The following is a 20998-nucleotide window of genomic DNA, read 5'->3' as shown; positions in this document are numbered from 1 at the left end:
CAGCAACTCATCAAGTCATACATCCTTCTGTTTATCTCATTCGTGGTTGTGGGCGTTAGAGAATATCCCAGCTATCACTCGGTGACAGGCAGGGGGCACCCTGCAGAGGTCGCCTGTCACAGTGCAACTACAGAGAGACAGACAACCGCCTATTCATGCTCAGGTTTACCCCTATGGCCAATTTGGAATTGCCAATTAATCTCACATGTCTAGACTGTGGGAGGAAGCCAGTATACCCAGTGAGAACCCATGCAGGCACCAGGAGAACATGTAGACTCTACACAGAAAGGCACCAGCTATCTAGCAGATTCAAACTCGACCATGAGGCAACCATTGTACCTACTGTACCACTATGACAAAACCCATCTAATCCTTCACTCCTAATGATTTTAACTCTTTAAGCTCACAGTAAACCGCAGCAAAACATCATTTCGACTGTTGTAAACGGTCCGTGAGCCAAATGCAGCCAAATTTGATCTTAAGTGAGCCAAACCACTGAAACATTTAACTACACTTCAATTAGTAAACTTAACTACACATTAATTCCCTGATACATAAATATCCAATTTAATTCAAATGTTGATTTGTCACCAGTTCAAAACAACAGTCACTCCAAGGCCTTTTATATTCAAATATAATATAAAGTAATATAAGAAAAACAAGTGCCAGAAATCTCTCAGGAAGACTGTTTGGGCTTAAATTATAAGAAATAAATATATAAATTTACTATTTGTTTCTGGTAGCACACTGACTAGACAGTCCTCTCATTCAAAAACATTAAAAACAAACATAAAGGATGTATTATTTTTGTTGACTGACTGAAAATGTTTTATTTATTTATTTATTTATTAAGTTAGCTTGTTTTGTTACTGTGGGCCAATTGTAGAAATGTTGGTGTAACATAAATAGTCATGGGCAAGGTATTTATCAGTAGGAAAAGCTGTAAAACTTACGCCCTGCTTAACAGTTTCCAAAACTGTTCAGTGGGCTGTATTGGAGTCATTTGACATCCCTGGTCTAGACCAGCAAAATTTTGGAGAATTTTCTTTTCTTTCAAGTTAAAATTAGAAAGAATAGCTCTTAAAATAACCAAAAGTTAAATTTATTTTTCTAATTATACAGAAAAACCTAAATAAATTTCTTCCCTAAAACATAGTACAAGCTATAGCTCCATTAAGCCCACTGTAGTAAAGGAAGGTAGTTATGCAATGATACCAAACGCAATTTTTGTGAGGCAGCCATGCTCCAATTAAGATAGAAATCACCTTATTTTCTAATCCTGCACACAGTTTGCAGTGTTTCGTATCTGCCTGTCTTTATCTTAAAACTTACAGTTTTGCCCCAATCATCAACTACGTCACAGCCTTCCCCTCTTACTCAATTACTAAATGCATGTGCACATACTCATCACGCTTCCAGCCCTCCATCTGTAACCAGAAAGCACTCCGGGCCCAAAAAGCCCCACAAGAATTTCTTAGAATTATTTCAAGTTTGACTCATAAAATGTGTCACACCCTTCTTCAGTGACATTTTCAGTCAGCAGACTTTTTAAAGATCTTTGTTACTGTAATATTTCATGTTGTAGTAATATACCAAAAACTATTAGTACAGCTGCTGCTTCAGCAATTTCTCTCTTGTCTTCATAATTTCAGATTTAAATTAACATCTTAAACTAAATAACATCTGCTGTGCTGTCAGAATATTGCCTATTTGTGAGTCAGGCACTCGATCCCACCACTCTGAATGGTCAGTCCATTAAATTTTCAGTATAGAGCTGTATGAAAAGCTTAAACTAATTACATATTTTGCTCATTTCTCGGGTGAAAAGATAAAATCTGGCCCAAAACAGACATTAAGAATGAGCCCATTTTCTTGCCAGGAACCAGTTTGCAGAAGATAACCGCTTAACTGATGTTTATAGGGCTGTGTACAAATATGTGACATGCCTAAATGCAAAAGAAATGCACATTTATATTTGGTGTTCAGGTAAAAACAGGCACTCACAACTTCCTTCTGCATTCAGTGGCACGATCTATCTTAAACTCTGGTAGGCTGACGAAGCCCTCCGCCTTCTCATCCTGAGATAAGCAAACAGAGAGTCAATTCAAAGTTCAGCTTGAAGAATGAAGTCTAAAACGTATCAATTGCTCTTTTATGGGAACGATCATATTCACCTCCTCATTCATGTACCAGTACAGACACGTGTCTTTCAGGATGAACCAGTACTTCTTCCACTTCTGCGAAAAATAGGTTTTAGCGTCTTTCTTTTTCCACAGCCAGCCCTGACAGTCGCCCTGACCCAAGTCCCTGCAGGAAATCCGCCGTTTGCTGATTGAAGTGAGAGGACTTCCAGCTGCAGGCACCAGCAGGGGAGCAGAACAGAGGAGGGGGCTCAGAAAACTCTACTTATGAAGCACCTGCTTATATAAGGATTTGAGTACAAGTGAGCATGCACGTAAAATTCAATCCCAGAAAAATGATCCTACCTTTACCCTTTTTCTTTGATCTTGAAAGCAATGAGGATCGTTCAAAAACCTGCGAAATTAAAACAAAACACATGACGCCATGAAATAAATCCCGGTGTGGATTCTGACAAAGAATGATTTCACTTTTCGTGGACAAGACAGACTAACGTGATACAAGGATGCAGAGTCAGAGCTAGACGTGGACCGGGAGACTTCCATCTGGAGGGCAGGGACGAGTGTGTAATGGGTCGGGCTGGCTCCTCGCTCGGTCTTCCTCCTGTTCTGACTCAGGCTGCGACCCAGGAGGAAGTCTTCGTGTGAGGTCTTGTCTTCGCTCTCAAAATGCATCAGAGAATTCTCTGCAGGGACACAACAGAGGCAGACTATTATACACATCACAACAACCCAAAACTGATTTATATTTTTTTTCCTTAAATCCTAACGACACGCTCTTACTAACGTCAATAAACACCGAATCTGCTGCCTATCGGCAAGACTTTGGTTCAAGACTTTCCACTTAAAATATGTGAAAAGTGTTAAAACATCTACCAAGGAAGCCGTTGTCAGGCAGGAAGCCCTCAAAACTTCCAAATACTGCCTCTTGTAGATAAATATAGCTCCATCACTTTTTCTGAAAAGCCCAAAGGAGCAACATATCAGCAGCATCCTCAGAGGAAACAAACACATCACTCAAGTCGTTGTTTGAGGCTGAAATAAAGCAATTCAGTCTCCTCCCACTCCATTTACCACCTAGCTCAACAGTCACCAGCAAAATGTGAAAATCTTAGGAAAATATATTTATACAGTTGCCAAAGCAACAGCGTACTTTTTATATCCAAACTCGGAGGCACGGCGAAGCTGAGAGGGAAAAAGAAACAGAGAGAGGGATGAAGAGGGGGGAGAGCTGTGATAGATAATGAACATATGGAGGAGATACAGGCAGGAGCTGATATCCAGCATGTTATCAGTTTTGACAGGCCAGCTTATCCTTCTACTTTTTGGCTGGGAGATCTGAGAGGGTGAGGATATTATGAGATCTCCTCCCACTCACCTCAGCTTCCTCTGTCCCTTTCTTCCTCCCTTTCTTTTTCTCTCTTTCCCACTGCCTCCCACTCACCTCTCCTGCTCTCTCTCTTCAGCTTGGCCAGGTCTTCGTTGTCTCCCACCCAGTTGTATTCCACTGGCATTGATATGGGCCTTAGCCTCCCTAGAGCAAGGAGGCACAGGGAACGGCAATATTACACAGCCTGCCCCCACACACAGACACACACGCACATACACACACACACAAATCAAAAACACCTAGAAACATTAAGACGTCACATCTGCACGGCTTTAAATTCTTGGCTCCCACGATTACAGCGGTGAATCCTCGGATGAGGCAGAGGTCTTACCGTAGGTGGGCGTGCTCCCCCTGCGGACTGATGCACCCTCTTGGTTCTGGTCGTACTCGTAACAGTACAGTATAGTATCCTCCTCCACCAGAGGAAATCGCCTTCGACACTCCTGATCCAAGTAGGAGTTTGGTGACTCAGATCCCTCTGCCACATGGACATCTGATTGAGGATCATCATCCGGCAGACTTCCCTTGTCATCTCTTCGGTAACAGAAAGCAGGAAGTCATTTTATTGTCAGGGTTTGGAATAAGATCAGAGAGAAGACGTTGTTCTGCTCCGAGCCCATCTGTCCCCATTGGAGATATATATTTTTGTATATACTTAGATTTCTTGGGGCTAAATCATTTCCACTGCCAATGTACTTTAGTTTTGAACAAACATTACTCAAACAGGAGTATATTCAGCTGCAGATTCCTACACATTTTGTGCTCTAGTTTTTATGGTATTAGGTAGTGTTTACGCAATTACACGTGTATTAAGTCAAACAAAGCACAGCACAGAGAAAATAATCAGGGAAATAGCAGCAGGGAAAAATAAGGAGCACATCTCCCCATTCAACACCTTTTTTTTCTCAACAGCAGTGGTCAATTTATTATCAGTTTTGATGGTTTTAATGGTACAAGTCCAGGTATTTTAATGGTATTTATTCATGATTTTAAATTCATAACACATATTGTTGTAGCTATATTCCCTTTCTTTAAACCAGTTGCAAATAGTGATCACTAACATGAGATTTCTAACATGCATCCACTGAGGACAAATACAAACTTCATATATTTAGCTCAATAATGCTCACCAGCCTGATTTGGCATTTGGGGATATCCAAAGTAAGTAAGATTCATCCTCTTGGGACAATACATTCAGTAAAACATTACACAGAAACAAATATCTCTGGGTAAACAATACTAATCGTGTAGCTTTATTAGTTATTATCTGTAGTCGCGTGTTGGAGCTGACCCTGGGAAATCAAAGCTTTCAAGCATCAGTCAAAAATTCACGATTTCTCTATGACTCTCAGAGGAGAGCGTTTCTTTATCCACAGAACACGATGCACTGTGTTTGTTGTTTGCATATGAGAGAAGCTGAAATCTGAGGAGGAACTAATTATTACTCGTGTCACCAGTCGAGCCTTTCAATATGTGGCATGGCTCCGTTCTTGTGGGAACTTTGTGACAAGAGTGTGGGAGAAGCACCTGCAGCCACCGTGAGGTGCAACAAGCTGTCTGCATGTTCAGAAGTTTCACTGTAAAGCTTATCCAAATGTTGCGCATCATATTTGCTACCAAACAAAAAGGAAAACAAAGATTCTCACTGTCTCATTTTCTCTCTTAGTCCCACTCATTCCTGTAGAGTTAATCCAAACAGCAGAGGGTACAGCTAATGAGCTAGGCTAGATATTGTAGTAGAAAACTCAGACTGATATCATTCAATAGAAATGAATGCAGCAAACTAACCTATTTAAAATGGGTAATCCTGTGAATTTCATTGCATGGCATCATTTACTCTTTTTATGTATTTACAAGTTGTCAAAAAAGTGGCAAAGTGGCAAAAAAAAATGGGTGAAATTAGACTGAAAAGTTTTGACAAATCAAACTGATGGGTAAAATTTTAATCACCAAACAATTTTCTTGGGGAAACCTAACATTTTGTCAGCCAACACATGGCTTTGACTTAATGCATTAAGACACGTAGACATAGTCAAGAGAGCGCGCTGAAGTTCCAACCAAGCATTGGAAATTATTTATGTGACTTTAAACGTGGCAGGGCTGTTTGGTGCCACACAGAATGATCTGAGAATTTCAGAAACTGCTGATCTGCTGGGATTTGGTACGGAAAAAAGAAAATGTCAAGGAGCACCACTTCTCTGTGTGAAAATGCCATATTGATGTAATTCTCCTCTGTCAGGGGCCAGAGGAAAATGACCAGTGCCCATCGAGCCAATAGCAACTTTTTAAAAACCAAGGTATGCGGAAGAGGTCAATCAAACCCTGAAGTAGACAGGCAACAGCAGAAGACAAAACATGCTGCCACTGCCAATCAGCTAAGAACAGGAAACTGAAGCTACGATTCACACAGCCTCACCAAAATTGGATAAGACTTGGAGAAACATTGGATGCTCTGATGAGTCTCAGTTTCTGCTGCAACACTCAGTTAGTAGGGTCAGACCTCACATGAAAGCATGGAACCATGCTATATTAATAGTTCAGGCTACTGCTGGTGGTGTAATGGTGTGGGACATATTTTCTTAGCACACTTAGTGCCAATTGAGCCTCATTTAAACACCATAGACTACCTGAGTATTGTTGCTCACCATGATTCTGATGGGTGCTTTAAGCAGGATACCACCCAATCACAATCCCACCCATCACAAAGCTCAAATCATCTCAAACTGGTTTGCTGAACATGACAACGACTTGACTACTCACAGTTAACAGATCTCAGGCCAACAGAGCATGTTTGGGTTGTGGTGAAACGGGAAGATTCAAATTATGGATGTGCAGCTGATTTGCAGTTTGCAACAACTGTGTGATATAATCCAGTTAATATGCACCAAAATCTCTGAGGAACATTTCCAGCACCTTGTTGAATCCATGCTATGAAGAGTTAACGCAGTTCTGAAGGCACAAATGGGTCCAACCTGGCACCAGCAAGGTGTAATTAATGAGTCAGTGGTTGTTTTACATTAAAGATTTCTCAAAATATGAACTGTGCATTCCTTTTTGTTCTTTTTTTCACATATTTTTCATTGTTTTTCACCTCTATCTTTTAAAACAGACTCCCCTCCTCTCACTGCCATTGTTGATACAACGGTACACCTTCACTCAATAAAATAACATGACTGTGTCGTACATAATGTGCACATAAAAACACTGCCCTGTAGTCACACTTAGAGCAGAAAACTCTGGTACACAGCAAATCTCTGGAGTTAAATATTTTGGAGTAAGGCATAAAAGTGCACAAGAGTTACATTCCAGGAGTTTATTTTTCACCTTATACTACAGTTAGTGTTGGGGAGTACTCTCAAGCGGTGTAATATTTAGGTGTTCATTCACTGAGTGCTAAGGAGTCTAATTCAACACATTGCTGGTGTTGTTTGTCTGTCTACCGTTACCCTGTCTATCTGTGCTTGTCTCTTGGACTCCGACATGTAGGAGGTAAAAATACTTTATTTATTTTGGAATTTTCTGTGAGTGTAGTAATGTTATTTATATATATATATATATATATATATATATATATATATATATATATATATATATATATATATATTCAGTTACATGGATGCATAACTAACTTATCTTACTGTATTTGAAGATACACATTTCACGTTGTCAATGAAAACGTTCATTTGTATTTCTTTTTTTTAAACACTAATGTTTCATTTAACGTTAGCTAACTACAGTAATATTATGTTTAGACTCATGGTAATGGCCGTATTTAACCAAAGAGAGGTGCAGCCTGCATTAATGAGATATCGAGGTACCATTAACATAAGTTAGTTAGTCCTGCTTCACAGATATGCACACAACCCTGTCGCCACTCGCCACACCTGAAAAGACAAGGACGCGGCAAACATGCGGTCACATTGTCTGCTAAACCTAGCCTAGCTAAATAGATTTTAAGCAGTAGCTAGTGTGGACAGGCTAGCTCAATGTTAGAAAGTGTTTATGGATTACGTTATACACAGTTCACATAAAGTTATCATAAACAGCCTCTTCTTCTTCCACATGTTATGTTTCATATTAGTAAAGGTTTTTTCCATAGGTGGCCAAGATGTTGATAAAAGTAAAACACAGAGAGACAAAGAAATATGTCAAATTGGAAGAAGTCAGCTTCACAGATTTTATGAGTGCAGGTAAGTTATACATGGTTTGTACCAAGTCATTAAAGAGGAAATGATAATGTTGTTATTAACTAAGTGATGATTTTACTTCAGTGCAGCAGAAGTTTCTCATACCAGAAAATGCAGCACTGAAAGTCACAGATGAGCAGGGTATAGAGGTGGATGAGGATGTCTTTCCTGAACTTGCAGGAGTCAAAGAGGTGTGTTTTGTCATCTATACAGCTGAAGGTAAGTAAATATATGCTCTGATAGATTTTGTGGGATTTGATTTCTACAGTTACTCTTAAATAAACCTTTTTTAATTTGTCTAATATCCTGTGGTAACAATCACAAAATGCTGCTTTCATGGCTCAACAGTAAGTTGGATTTATCACATGCATTTCAGACATCCTGGAAACAGAATCATCCAAGAAGCTGCGTGACTGCTCAGACCTAACACACTATGTGACACTCACACCTTGTGGTATGTAAATTGTATATTACCATAATAAAATACAAAATAACCATCTGTTCTCCTGGGAGAAAGTATAATTTAATCAAAGCATAAAATTTACGTATGTGCCTATGTGCGTAAATGGTAGCTTTGTTGTGGTTGATTTTTGATTGTATATGCCTTATATTGTAATATTTTTGTTTGTCACCCTCAGATTTGACTGTCCTGAAGCAACATGTGGAAGAGCCCTCCTCTCCAAGTCTAACAGATACATTGTCTGTCTCAACCACCAGCAGTCAGAGCAGTGACACAAGCGATGCCGGACTTCAAATGGTTCAGCCTCTATTGGACAGCATACATGCAAGAAATGTAGATACAGTACTTAATAGACTTGTATTTGACTCTTTAGTTGTCATTACTTGAAAAAGCTTAAACACGAAGATAAAACAGATTAGAGAAAAATAATTTGATATAGTATTTCATGTAGTTCATATGTATAATCCACAGATTGAAATTGTTGTTTGGGTTAAAATAGTCTCATTTTTTGTCAATTTTTTTGTTCTTTGTATCAAATGTGTTTAGACAGTGGAGCAGATTCTGACTTCCAAACCAGCAGGGGTGACTGTCATCCATGAGTATGAAAAAACTGGGAGTTTGAAAGATTCCACCAGGCGATTAATGGTGAACATCATTGTAGCTCACATGCGTGAAAAGGAAGGGTAAGAGGAATGATGTTTATTCTATTCATTTTTAAAACTGGCAAGGATCTTATCAAAAAACACTTCTGCTTTTGCAGGAGAACTGTAAGTAAAGCAACGAAGGAGTTTCATGCACTTGGAATCGTGTCACTCTTCCCATCTTTGAAGGATCCGTACTCCAAAAAGGGATATGTGAGTTTGCTCTGCAACTGTAGTGTGTAATAAGACTTGCTCTCTTTCTCTCTCTCTCTCTCTCTCTCTGTCTCTCTCCCTACACATATATATAAATATATATACACACTCTACAATGTATGCAATTTCTTTCTTTCTGTAGGAGCATTTCTATGACATTCAGAGCAACAAAGGTTTTCTTGAGTGGCATATCAAGACTGTGCAACGTCAATCCAAACCCCCCACTGCATCACAGAACAGGGTGGAACTGAAAGGAGGGCCCACATCACGAAGGAAGTTTGGTTTCACTAATGACCAGCAAACAAGAGATCAATGTATGGAAGCCATGTCTCTTCTTCATCACACCACTGACCAAGATATAGTCTTCCAGAAGATGAGAGAGACATTCTACTATCGTCAGCAGATACTCCATGACCCACAAGAATCAGCAAACATTCTTCAGATGTTTCCTCGGTTTTTGGACACTAAAGGACTGGTAGGTAAACAAATGGGGATCTGAAAAATACTTGACTTAAAAAAATTGATTTTAATGGACATACTTCTCCTTTGTTAGATTTTGCAGGACTTTGCAATGATGTTTGGAGTAGAGACTGCTTCCAGGTTCCTGGAAAAATGGAACACCAGTTTTAAAGACAAGGTTGCCAGGGAAGCCAGAGACCTTAAAGAGACTTGTCTTCTGAAAAGATTGCTGAAATCTGCTTTGAACGAAGAAATGGATGATGCTGATGAGCCAGGTAGTGTCCTAAAGTAACACTTTATTAGTGTAGTAATTTTAGTTTTCATTTTTAAAAGTTATCAAAAAAGCAGCAGTGTGGATAATGTGTGTATGGATCACTTATTTTCTGCTCATACCCTCAACCAGTTTTTATATGTTAGTGAAGTTCAGTTCTGTCTCCCCTTTCCAGCATTAGTATTTAACTCCTTAACACTGTCTGCAGAGTGGGACAGCGACATGGCTTCTCTTCTTGTTCTGCTGCACCTTCTCACGCCACAACCAGCTGGAAGGAAACGGCCAAAGAAGATGAGTGTTGGAGAGGCAATAGATCATCTGGTTAAATTTCACAAGGTTTGTCAAGATAATGTGATCCAGTTCCAGATACTGTGGTTCATGGAACACTTTTTCTTAACCTAAGGGTTTATAAAGTGATGCTTTTTATTGTGTTTCAGTCTTGCCAGAGCCTTGAGGATCACCTCATGAACAATGAAGGAAACCCTCAGCCATATCTCCTGGCCACAGGGACTTCAAAAGCACAGGTTTTCAGCTTCTACATAGTCTTGGATCGAAAGCTTCTTCCATGTCAGTCAGGCACATCACTGGGTGCATTTGATGAGCTGTTCAAGTGCCACTTTGTTTTCAGTGTGAAATATGAAGACGCTCTGTCCAGCCTGTACACATTTTTGCAGACCACTGTGTACAATATTGATGTAGGCACAACAGTGGAAAGTCCAAGAGTCAAAGAGTTGTGAGCAAAGCTGTTGAATAAGTAGTAACCAGGTTATGCATTCAAAATGTTGACCTGCTTTCTCTGTGCTTTATCCTTTGCTACAGCTTTACTTTTGTTCAGACATTTAAAACTAGTTCATGGAATGTATCCTGGCAAAAATTTGAAACTAAAATGTGGTCAGATAGGATGTTGTTTACAATTCTCAAGTTATTCTGGATTTAGAAGACATCTGAATAAGATACATGCTACTGTTAGCACATGTGTTCCTCATGAGACCCCTTCTGACCATGATACCCAACAGTTTAGTAGTTCTCAGTGCTTAAATGATGAAACACCATCCACATCATCTCAGTGCCAAAATTCTGAAGCAGGCCCTTCATTCTCAAATCAGAGCAAGGACATGTCTGCCTCCATTATTGCCAGACTTTTAGGAAGTGGTGTACCAAATACTGTAGTTCTTTCTACAGTTCAGAACTTAGAGGAATTTGTGGGAGATTGGCAATCTAATATTCAGGAACAATTATTGACCCTATTACCAAATGACAGTCCCTCCAGATCAGCCATTGCAGATTTATTTAAAAATTTGGACAATCCGTTTAGTCACTTGAATTCTGAAAGCAAATGTAAAAAATATTTTAGAGATAAGTGGGAAATGGTACAGCCAGTTGAATTGCACCTAGGAGTAAGATACGATACTAGACGATGTACCAAAACTAGAACCTATGAGCAAGTCCCAGTAAATGACAAATTCATATATATTCCCATATTGAAAACACTCCAGTTCATTTTTAAGAATGAAAGTATTTGTGAGATGATGCAAATATGCACCCAGTCTGACACATATCAGGACTTCTGTGATGGAAGCTACTTCAAAAGTCATCCTTTGTTTTCAGGTAGCAAGTTTGCTATCCAAGTCCAATTGTACTATGACGAATTTGAGTGTGCAAATCCTTTAGGTTCAAAAAAGGGTATACACAAAGTTGGCTGCCTTTACTTCATCCTTAGAAATCTTCTTCCCAGTCTGAATTCGGCTTTAATGAACATTCATCTGGTATCATTATTTTATGCACAAGACGCAAAAAAATATGGAATTGATGAAATCCTGAAGCCCCTAGTAAAGGACCTGAAAATATTAGAGACGAGTGGGATTGCTGTTCCATTTGCTAAATTTCCTGTATTTGGTACTCTGGCACAAATTACAGGTGATAACTTGGGGATGCATAGCATTCTTGGATTTTTGGAATCGTTTAGAGCTAATTATTTTTGTAGATTTTGCTTAATTGATCAGTCTTCAGCTCAATTAGTTTTCTCAGAGGACGACCCATGTTTAACTCTTAGATCACCAATTCTGAATAACCAACATTATAATAATTTGGTAGATGATCCAACATTAACATCTTCATTCGGCATAAAAAGAAAGAGCATACTTAATTCATTAAAATATTTCAATATTGCGGAAAATTATGCCGTTGACATCATGCATGATATTTTGGAAGGGGTTGGTCAATATGAAGTCAAGTTGCTATTTCAATATTTAATCGAATACTTCATCTCTAAAGATAGCTTGTTAAATAGGATATATGCTTTTAATTACGGCTATATGGAAAAGAAAAATAAACCAACGAATATTAACCTGGATCGTGCAGGGCATGGAATAGGTTTAAATGCATCACAAACACTTTGCTTGATCACAAACATACCTTTGATATTTGGTGACCTGGTACCAGAGGATGATTTGCACTGGCATTTGTTGCTTTTGTTGTTGCACATTCTAAACATAGTTTTCTCATACTCTATCACTGAAGGAATGACTGTGTATTTAAAGCACCTGATTATTGAACACCATAGACTCTTTAAGGAACTATACCCATCAAACAACTTAATTCCAAAACATCATTTCATGGTCCACTATCCAAGGTGCATTCGAAAGATTGGTCCTCTCATTCATATCTGGACCATGAGATTTGAAGCCAAACACAAATTTTTCAAAGACTGTGTTAAGAACTTTAAGAATTTGACTGTATCACTTGCAAGGAAACATCAGTTTGCATTAGCTTATCATTGGGAATGTATGAGTTTAAAAGAAGTTGAGTCTGGTCCAGTTAAAATGCGTTCACTTGAAACACAAGAATACTCAGAAATTATATCTCCATATCTTCATGTTGATTTACAGAACACTGTCAAACTCACAAACTGGGTAAAGGGTAGTGGAGTTGAATATCGTGTTGGGCTTTTTGTTTGCACAGGCACTTATGAAAACATGCCGGTTTTCAGCAAGATAACTTCAATCATTTTACATGATGGTAAAGCTGTTTTTGTTATGGTTGAGCATGAAACGTGTTTCCATGATCATTTTCATGCTTATCAGGTAAATGAAACCATTCCTAAGAAGATACTGGTCCTAGAAAGGGAGAAGTTAAGACATTTCAAAAGTTTTGATGGCCAAATGTCATATGGGTGTGATTCACAATTGTATGTCGTGTCAGACAGTTGCATTATTTAATTTGTTGGCTTAATGGAGACCTTATAGAGTCTTTTTCATGTTAACACTGCATTACAATAAGTGCTTATTCTGTAGTCTTTTTTTTTTCTTTAATTCGTTTTTTTCCCCCAATATTAGGCCTATCTGACCACACAATGTCTCAACTGTTTAGCTGCCATAATTGTTGCTGTTTTAATGTCGAATGTTACACTATTATAGTGCTGTTACACAGAATGTATGTTAGTCCATTGAATTTTGAATATGATACTTTTGATAAATAAAATTCATACATTCATAATAATCAGTATTGTGTTTTTGTAGTAATTGTCACCCAAAACCTTTTTTCATTTGATGAGTAACACTATAAAAGAGTTAATATCAAAATGAACTCTAGTTATGAGTTACATTTTACTCTTTATGGTAGTAGAAATTTTACTCCATGAGAGTTTAGTTTTAACTCCTATAAAGAGTTGAAAAATCAACTCCCAGAAAAGAGTTACTCTAACTCTGCACTAGAGTTTATTCGATGGTCACGCATGTACACTCAAATGTAGTTAATCTGAACTCCCAGAGAGTTTATTCCAAAGACCAGAATTTGCTGTGTAGGAAAGCTTTTGCAAAGCAAGCAAAGTTTTCTGTGTTTTACATCTGCGTTCACCTGGGGGTGTAGGGCTCTGCTGGAGGAGGGGGAATGTAGAGGTCCTGCAGGGCGCAGCTACTCCTCCTGGACGGAGTGCTTAAAGTGCTGGTCGGCGTAGCGACACTGCTGCTGGGGCTCTGAGGGAAGATTGGCTGTGTGTAAGTGAGTGTATGTGTATGTGTGAGCATGTGTGAAAGACAGAGAAAAAGGCAGACAGAGAGAAAGAGCGAGAGAAACAGTTACAGGGACCGACACAATGAAAATTTGGAGCTCACAGCAGTTCAGTCAGTCAGTTCGGGAGTGTTCACTCTGTTCAGACTGTGCAGCTGAGCATCTCAACCATGAAATGAGCTGTGTACTGTACGTTTCTGATGCTTTAGTTCTAACTGGTGCACAGAGGAAGAGAGTCATCCCTCTTAGTCAGGTCAAGGAGGATCTGGCCGTAGCCTACTTTGCTTGTTATGTACAGTAGACTGTTTTCTAAAGAAAACATGTCTTTGTGTTTAAGCACCACAATGTAAAACAAATTTGCCGAATGTATTGTAAGAATAAGAATATGCAACATCGTCAGCTTAACTTGAATAGTCGGAGAAATGTAATCCAATCGCAAGAAATCATCGACTTCCAAAAAAAAAAGGTTTTTCAACAATAGAATACTAATAAGACATTACTCAAACTATGCTGCATAAACTCAGCGCTGACCAATAGCTGAGATGTAACACTGAGTGGTCTGTGTGCTCCATCATAAGACCATTATATGAGTCACCGCGCAATGTTCTTTTCAATAACTTAGCAGAATACCTTGACATTTTAAATTTTAGTCACAGCTCAGATCAGAAAACACCACAGTCTCTGGTTGGCTTTTTTCTTTTTTTTTGCCCCAGAAAAATGCCAGCGACATAGCAGATTCGATTTAGGTGGAGAAGAAGAATGTGAGGACGTGAAGGGGGAGGAGGCTGAGCAGCACTGCGCTTCAGGGCCTCAGGGGGAGAAAACATTTTCTCTGGAATGGGACTCAAAGAAAGGCTGGACTACTTTAATACACGTCCCTCTCATTTCCACCCATTCTGGCGCAGGCACACGGTCATAATATTGTAATTGGTTTGGCTGAAGTAGGACAACAGATGCCACTTAGGGCTGAAATGTCAAAATCTGTATGGATCATGCTGGGCATCAGTTAGTCAAAAGAAGAGTGTTTGAGATTTGTAAGGTGCATTACAAACATGTAATAATTGATAAAAAAAAAAGTGTTAAAGTCGAAAGTTATGATCACAAAGTGGGTGGAGTCAAGTGGATTAGTTTGGACGCTACTCTACAAGCAGATTCATGTTACACTCTCATTTTATATTCTACCTATTTTAGGGTGATCGCATTTTTTGGTGTTTAGCTTTGTACGTTTATATTCACCACAGGCACAGAGATGAACACAAGCGAACAACATCAACAGCCACACAGAGACATGAATGAAAGCTATATCTGTGGAGCATGAAGGCAGTCATCATACCTGCAGAGCTAATGGTTTCCATCTCATGTTTTTCAGCAGAGCAGGGGTTGACGTGAGCGTGCTCTGGGGGCGTTTCTTCAGCGTCAGGGTGACACCTGCAGGATCTCCACGCAACAAGTTCACCAGATTTTTCAGCTGCCAGCCCACCTAGTGTACAAGAATAGCTCAATAAGGGTTTCCTCAACCCACACGGGCATTTTAATGCCTTAGACTGCAGAAATAACTGGAAATATTGCCTAGACTAAATAAACAGGGAGTGTTTTGTTTTTGTTGTTTTTTTGCCATATGTATTAGTGAAGTTTACCTTTGCATATTTGAGAATATGACCGTCATCATGTAATCAGTTTTTTACTATTACACAGAAATTTTCATATAACTAGCTGATGGACTGTTAAGCTATTGCATTTCTAAAAATTCACCTTCATCTGCCAGATGCTCATGCTGCAGTATCTGTCTCTGTAGACTCACATATGTAGCGATCATTATAGAATTTAATAGGTGGGCTCTAAAGTTTGTTATCTGAACAATATTGAAATATGGTTGTAATGTATCCTTAAGTTCCAGAGTTATGCTCCTGAATAATAACCAGAAGAGTTCTTACAGAAAAACTTGACTAAATTTGACATTTGTCCATTACTTTATTACTTTATCATTCAATACTATTAGACATTTATGTGAAAAATGTAACAATTTTTGAGTTTTGGATCCAACCAGAACATCAATGATACTAGTAGCTCACCCAGTTCAAGATTCATGACAATTAACAGGTTAAAATGCCTGTAAAAAGGACAAAGGTGACATTAATCTTGAGAAGAGTGTGGGCAAAGACCCGTTAGGTGATCATTGTGTGTAAGTTTGTTTAAATTCTGACCAATACTTTAGCAGGAGGCGTGAGTCTTATGAGCTGTGGTTGGACAAATGGATGGGTTATCAATGGACCCCTTACCATGGCATAAGCTCATTGGTTCTTGAGCCAGATGAGCTTAAAAAGCATGTTTGTTTTTTTAAAAAATGGTATAAATGAACAGCTGGACCAAACCTGAACAAATTTCTTCAAAAAATTCCTGAGACAGTCTGATCATGAAAAGGGGAAGGATGCGGGTTTAAAACATAATGTCTTCAGTGATGCTATCATCAGAGAGGAGGCATAAGAAGCTGATATTTCAGTGTAACAATGCCACATTTAGTCTTCTTATTAACTGTCTGTATTTCAGGTAGTTTCCATTCACGATTTGAAGTCATTTCTTTATGTCTAATCTTTTTTTGAAGTTCAGTTCACCAGAAAATGCGAGCTGTTTTATTTGAGGTGCTGTTACTTTGTTATTTTGGTAATGCACATGGATCCTGATGGTTGACAACTGTAGCACAGCCTGCAGCCCTCTGAGGTTCATGTTGATGATGATGTTTAATGCAAAGCTGGATGCCTCAGGGCATCTTGCACGCCTCCTGCCATGTTGTGGTACAGCCTGATGTTGTGTGTTGCGAACAGCTGCATGCCATGTAAATACTCTTTAACCCAGTTTTAATGATATTTGGCACGAATAGCATCCCGCCCAGAGAAACACTCTCTGCTGCTGAACCAAATATGCCAGGTCCAGTTTGGGGAGGAAAATAAAAAATTCCCCCGCTCGGTCAACCGCACTGAATTTTCAGTATGTCTCGTGTATTTCAAGCACCCTGAAGTACCAGACATTTTTCAGCCTCTGACCTGGCAATCACTTTGTTCCTTGCCAAGTAATTTTTCACCCTTACAGCCACTACACAGAAATTCTTCACAGAAAGTGCATTAAAGACATAGACTGACTGAACAGGCAGACAGACAGACACTTTGCTTTTATTCTTTATTCTATGGTAGAGAAAAAAATGTTCTTCTGTGCGAAGACAAAAAAGTGTTTATTTAAAACAGTAAATCCCTGATTTTCAGCTTTTTAAGCTGTTTACTTGGTAAAGAAATGCTCTGCTTTAAAGTGTTTCTTATACAACATCAAGTCATTGGTTTCTTCCTTTTGTTTCATCTCACTGGAAATTCAGATAAAACTCGTGAGCGTTAAAATGTACCATAGTGTATGTGATATTTTATGTGTTTGAAGCTTTTCATTTAATGGCCATTCCTGCACCAGACTCTATCACTGTTGTCACGAGTTATTTACTTCTGTGTGCACAACACCACCAAAATAACCTACAAATTAGCAAACCCTTAGGTCTTTCTACATGTTTTCAAGTTAATCACAAGGCAGAGCATTTTTTTTTCTTCATTCGTTTCCTTTGATGTAACTCGTTTGCTTTAGCTGCCATTTCTACATCCACTTCTTATGAAAAAAGATGCTCAGATCCAGTGAACTCTGCTCTGTGTCTTTTTGCTGGAGTACTCCCTACTGCCTTAATTATAAATCCCTCAACTATTTATAACATGCCTTGTTTTTTTTCACTTGGTGGTGTTTTCGTCCTTGAGTATTAAGATATTTAACAACTTTTCTTTATGACTTGTTATCTCATTTTCCTGTAAGAAGAGATGGTGGCAGTAATCTGGGCCATCACAGACAAATCTAGTTCAATGCAGTTTCTCTAAACCCTCAAAGGAACGTTTGTGAACAATCAGCCGTAATTAAGTTGCTCTACACTGTGCCATAATAAATTAAATGCATTAACAATGTTTAAGCTGGTTTAAGCGATGTTTATGAGTAACAGTGGAGTTTTAGCTCAGCATGTAACTCTACTGCAGTAATGTATTGCCTACTTAGGCTGCTGCAAGAGTCCATCCTCTGTTTGAGAACACCTATTACTCAGTCCTACCCCACATACTAATTTCGGGCAACCAATACATCATAATCGTGTTGTTTAGAAAGAGCTGAGAATGTCTTGCAAATCAGTCTGCAAAATCACTCAAATCATTTATACTATACTTCAAGGCCCTATTTCAATTAGCTGTTTCTGTGTTGGGCTTATGTAATGCTAATATTTACATTACTATGACAGGCTAAAATAGCTTCCGTAGAAGTTTTGTTTGAATACATTGCATTTTCCTTTGGTGCCCCATGAGGAGCATGACTCTGACTGACGCATGCTTCGGTAAAATGAAATTCAACTCTGCATTTCCACTTTTTCTCCAAAACATGGCTGCATTCAGTGGGTGACTTGACTGACTGAAATGAATCTGACTTGAGCTGTGTAATTATCATAAATCTCGCTGTTGCACACACAAGTAGCAATTATTTTAAACAATGGGTGCTATATTTAAATTCCACTCTACGGAAAAGTGAAAGTTGAAAGTTTTTTCCCTTTCATTTCTGCTCATCATGCTGTGTACGCTGCAGAAACAGACATTTTGTGCAGTTATGCCTCTCACTGACAGAAACAATGGCAATTACTTTGGCTGATAAGTGCTCATGCTGAATCTGGGGACAGCTAAGAACAATTTGAGGTCAAAAAGCCATGTATTGAAATAAAAAGAATGAACAGCAACATCCCCACTTTGAGCCTGGATTATACACTTTATTATTTCCATTTCCCATCTGCTTTTCAGTTCTTTTCTGCTATCTATTAAAAAAAAAGAAGAAGAAGGCTAAAATTTGGTAGTTGCATTCAGGTGCATCGCAACTAGCAAGAATCGTCTAATTATCAAGAAAAACAATGTGTGTGTACCACTAGTTTCTAGGAACGAAAACAGAACTCTCGCTAGCACAAGTTACCTTTTTGAAGCAGGTACCTCTTGATCTGCTTTTAACAGAAAATCCAACTGACCCCATGATAGCCCTCAAAAACTACTACGAGAGACACTACAGCCAGTATCCTAGACAATAACAGTTGAGCTGCAGTGGCTCATAAAAGCACTGAACTGCAGGAGCGTATAAAACAACAGCATGCATTCATAATTTCTTTATGTATGTAAAAAATATGTCAAAATTAAACAAACATTTGCATAAATAATCTGCAAATGCAATGCAAATAACGTGCAAATTCAAATAACACAAATTTTCTTTTAAAAACAACAATAATAAGGCAGAGAAAGAACACGACCATACCACTGTCTGATGATTGACCTGAATGACTTCATCTCCAGCATGGATTTTCTTGCAGCGGTCAGCCAGTGACTGATGGAAAAACAGAGAGACCGAGTCATTAAAAGCAGCTCTGATTCAAGTAAAGTATAAATAGTGAACGAACAGTGAGGTGAAACTCTGCAAAGGTGAGCAGAAAGACATTTGCACTTACTCCCTCTGTGGTGCCGGTGATCACATGCAAACCATCATATGTTGATTTGATATACATGCCCTGTGGGAATATAGCAGATATGTAAATGACTGCCTTGTAAAGCACAGCATTAGGAGTCAGCATCATCTGCACCTCAGCTCAGCCCCGCAGTCATTTACAGTACAGACTACTCCATATTTGCAAATCTCCATTTGTTTTAATCTGCTTGTGGTGCAAAACTGGTAGAAAATCTGGGTTTTTACTCAGTGAAAGCCTGAGAGGGAAAGTGCTTTTATACACATCTCAATTTGTTTCAGTAGTCTTAAACAACTAGAGGAAAGTCATAAAATATCACACGGGTGCACTTTCTTTAAATGCACAGAACACTCTGCAAACTTGTGTCATGTAACGAGTCCCTCGCAAGCAGATTAAATCAAAGATAAATGATTGTTTATCTGCAAATACTTTTAGTCTGGTGCTGCAAAAAGAAAAAAAAAACCTTCAAGGCTTTCACTAAAAGGGGTCAAAAGTACAAGACAAACAAACACACAACTATTTACACACAGATATGCATGAAAATACATGCATAACTATGTGACACACACACACACACACCGAGTCACACGCAGAAACGTAGAAGCAGCATGCCAGTCTTCAAGATGAGTGGAAGAGGTTTATTTTTAGGCTACTTGACCCACTGTTGTGTTCAGGTTTCACTGAACGGATGAAAGAACTTCCATGCCCAATGCTAGCGTTTATGTGTGGGGGGTGGGGCTTTCACTGTGGCCCCAAGCAAGGAGCTTGTGCCCGAGTGTAGGTCAGTGCAAAGATGGAGTCCAACAAAGGGGAGCGTTTATATACAGTGCAAGAAAAGTATTCTCTGCTTCTAAACAGTTATATACAATCCTAAAAGTAAGTGCTAACAGAATTGCCGGTTGCTGTATTCTATTTGCTTGCATTTCACTCATCTGAATATGGCCAATATGTTGTTTTTATGTCACATTTTATCCACTGACTCACATGCCCACCAGCTCAGCAAAACCTAGTTTGGGGTCAGCTAATGTGAGTTACATTAGATATCGTGCTGAAAAGCAGCACGCAAGGTTTAAAATCCACAATCCATATTTCAGATGTTCTGTTTGCTTTGAAATGCAATTTTGGTCATTCCCAGAAAACTTGACATGACATTATTATCCCCAAGTTGAAATTCCAGAGATAGATATGACAAAAAAAAGTAATCAAAAGAAAAATTGTATGCCTACTTCTTGATGCCTCTACAGGTATGTACAGATAACCAAATATATATACAGCTGTAGTCAGGCTTGACCAAGCCTTTAATGAAAATAGCCTCTGTATGCTTCAAAAAGTAAGTGTGTGCTGTTCCATTAGAAAACTGTATTTATAAAAACTTTAACTGGAAAATCAGGCAAAGTTAGTACTGGGCTTGAGCAGAAATATGTTCGCAGTGAGTAAGAGAAACGCTTAAGAGAATTTGCACATGCCATATTTGTATAAAACAAAATACTCTGTCATGCTGTTTAATCGTCATTAGTACGATTCACATTAGTAAGTTTTGTACTTTACTGTTTTGGCTTTTCCCTGTGTTCATCAAACCTGAAAAACAATTTAACATCTTGATATTTTAAGTATATTTCAAGTTTGTGAAAAGTATATTGAAATACTTGTTATGTGTATTTGTTATGTACG

The 20998-nt window shown here is 38.7% G+C and overlaps 2 protein-coding genes across 4 annotated transcripts in view; one reads left to right on the top strand and one right to left on the bottom strand.

Annotated features, from left to right (window-relative positions):
• The window catches only part of LOC101482853 (connector enhancer of kinase suppressor of ras 2), a 38107-nt gene that overhangs the window by 5929 nt on the left and 11180 nt on the right, over positions 1 to 20998 (bottom strand). For 2 of the 3 annotated variants that reach the window (XM_012922642.3, XM_004563873.5), the window contains exons 7-16: positions 19313 to 19372; positions 19123 to 19191; positions 15101 to 15247; positions 13615 to 13748; positions 3860 to 4062; positions 3583 to 3672; positions 2634 to 2824; positions 2487 to 2535; positions 2175 to 2353; positions 2005 to 2078 (exon numbers count right to left, since the gene is read on the bottom strand). In XM_012922642.3, the coding sequence (XP_012778096.1) occupies positions 2005 to 2078; positions 2175 to 2353; positions 2487 to 2535; positions 2634 to 2824; positions 3583 to 3672; positions 3860 to 4062; positions 13615 to 13748; positions 15101 to 15247; positions 19123 to 19191; positions 19313 to 19372 (1196 nt within the window). The remainder of the gene's footprint in view (positions 1 to 2004; positions 2079 to 2174; positions 2354 to 2486; positions 2536 to 2633; positions 2825 to 3582; positions 3673 to 3859; positions 4063 to 13614; positions 13749 to 15100; positions 15248 to 19122; positions 19192 to 19312; positions 19373 to 20998) is intronic. The other variant, XM_012922643.3, reaches the window with a different exon arrangement.
• On the top strand, positions 8966 to 11854 carry LOC143420791 (uncharacterized). Its single transcript, XM_076889065.1, has 4 exons — positions 8966 to 9504; positions 9583 to 9763; positions 9968 to 10095; positions 10197 to 11854. Exons 1-4 carry the CDS (start codon positions 9346 to 9348, stop codon positions 10494 to 10496), a joined length of 768 nt encoding a protein of 255 aa, XP_076745180.1. The 5' UTR covers positions 8966 to 9345; the 3' UTR covers positions 10497 to 11854.

Source organism: Maylandia zebra, linkage group LG10 (assembly GCF_041146795.1).
Source record: "Maylandia zebra isolate NMK-2024a linkage group LG10, Mzebra_GT3a, whole genome shotgun sequence".
NCBI classification, from domain to species: Eukaryota; Metazoa; Chordata; class Actinopteri; order Cichliformes; family Cichlidae; genus Maylandia; species Maylandia zebra.
Note: the sequence above shows the minus strand (reverse complement) of the source record. Positions and strands in the feature narration are given on the sequence as shown.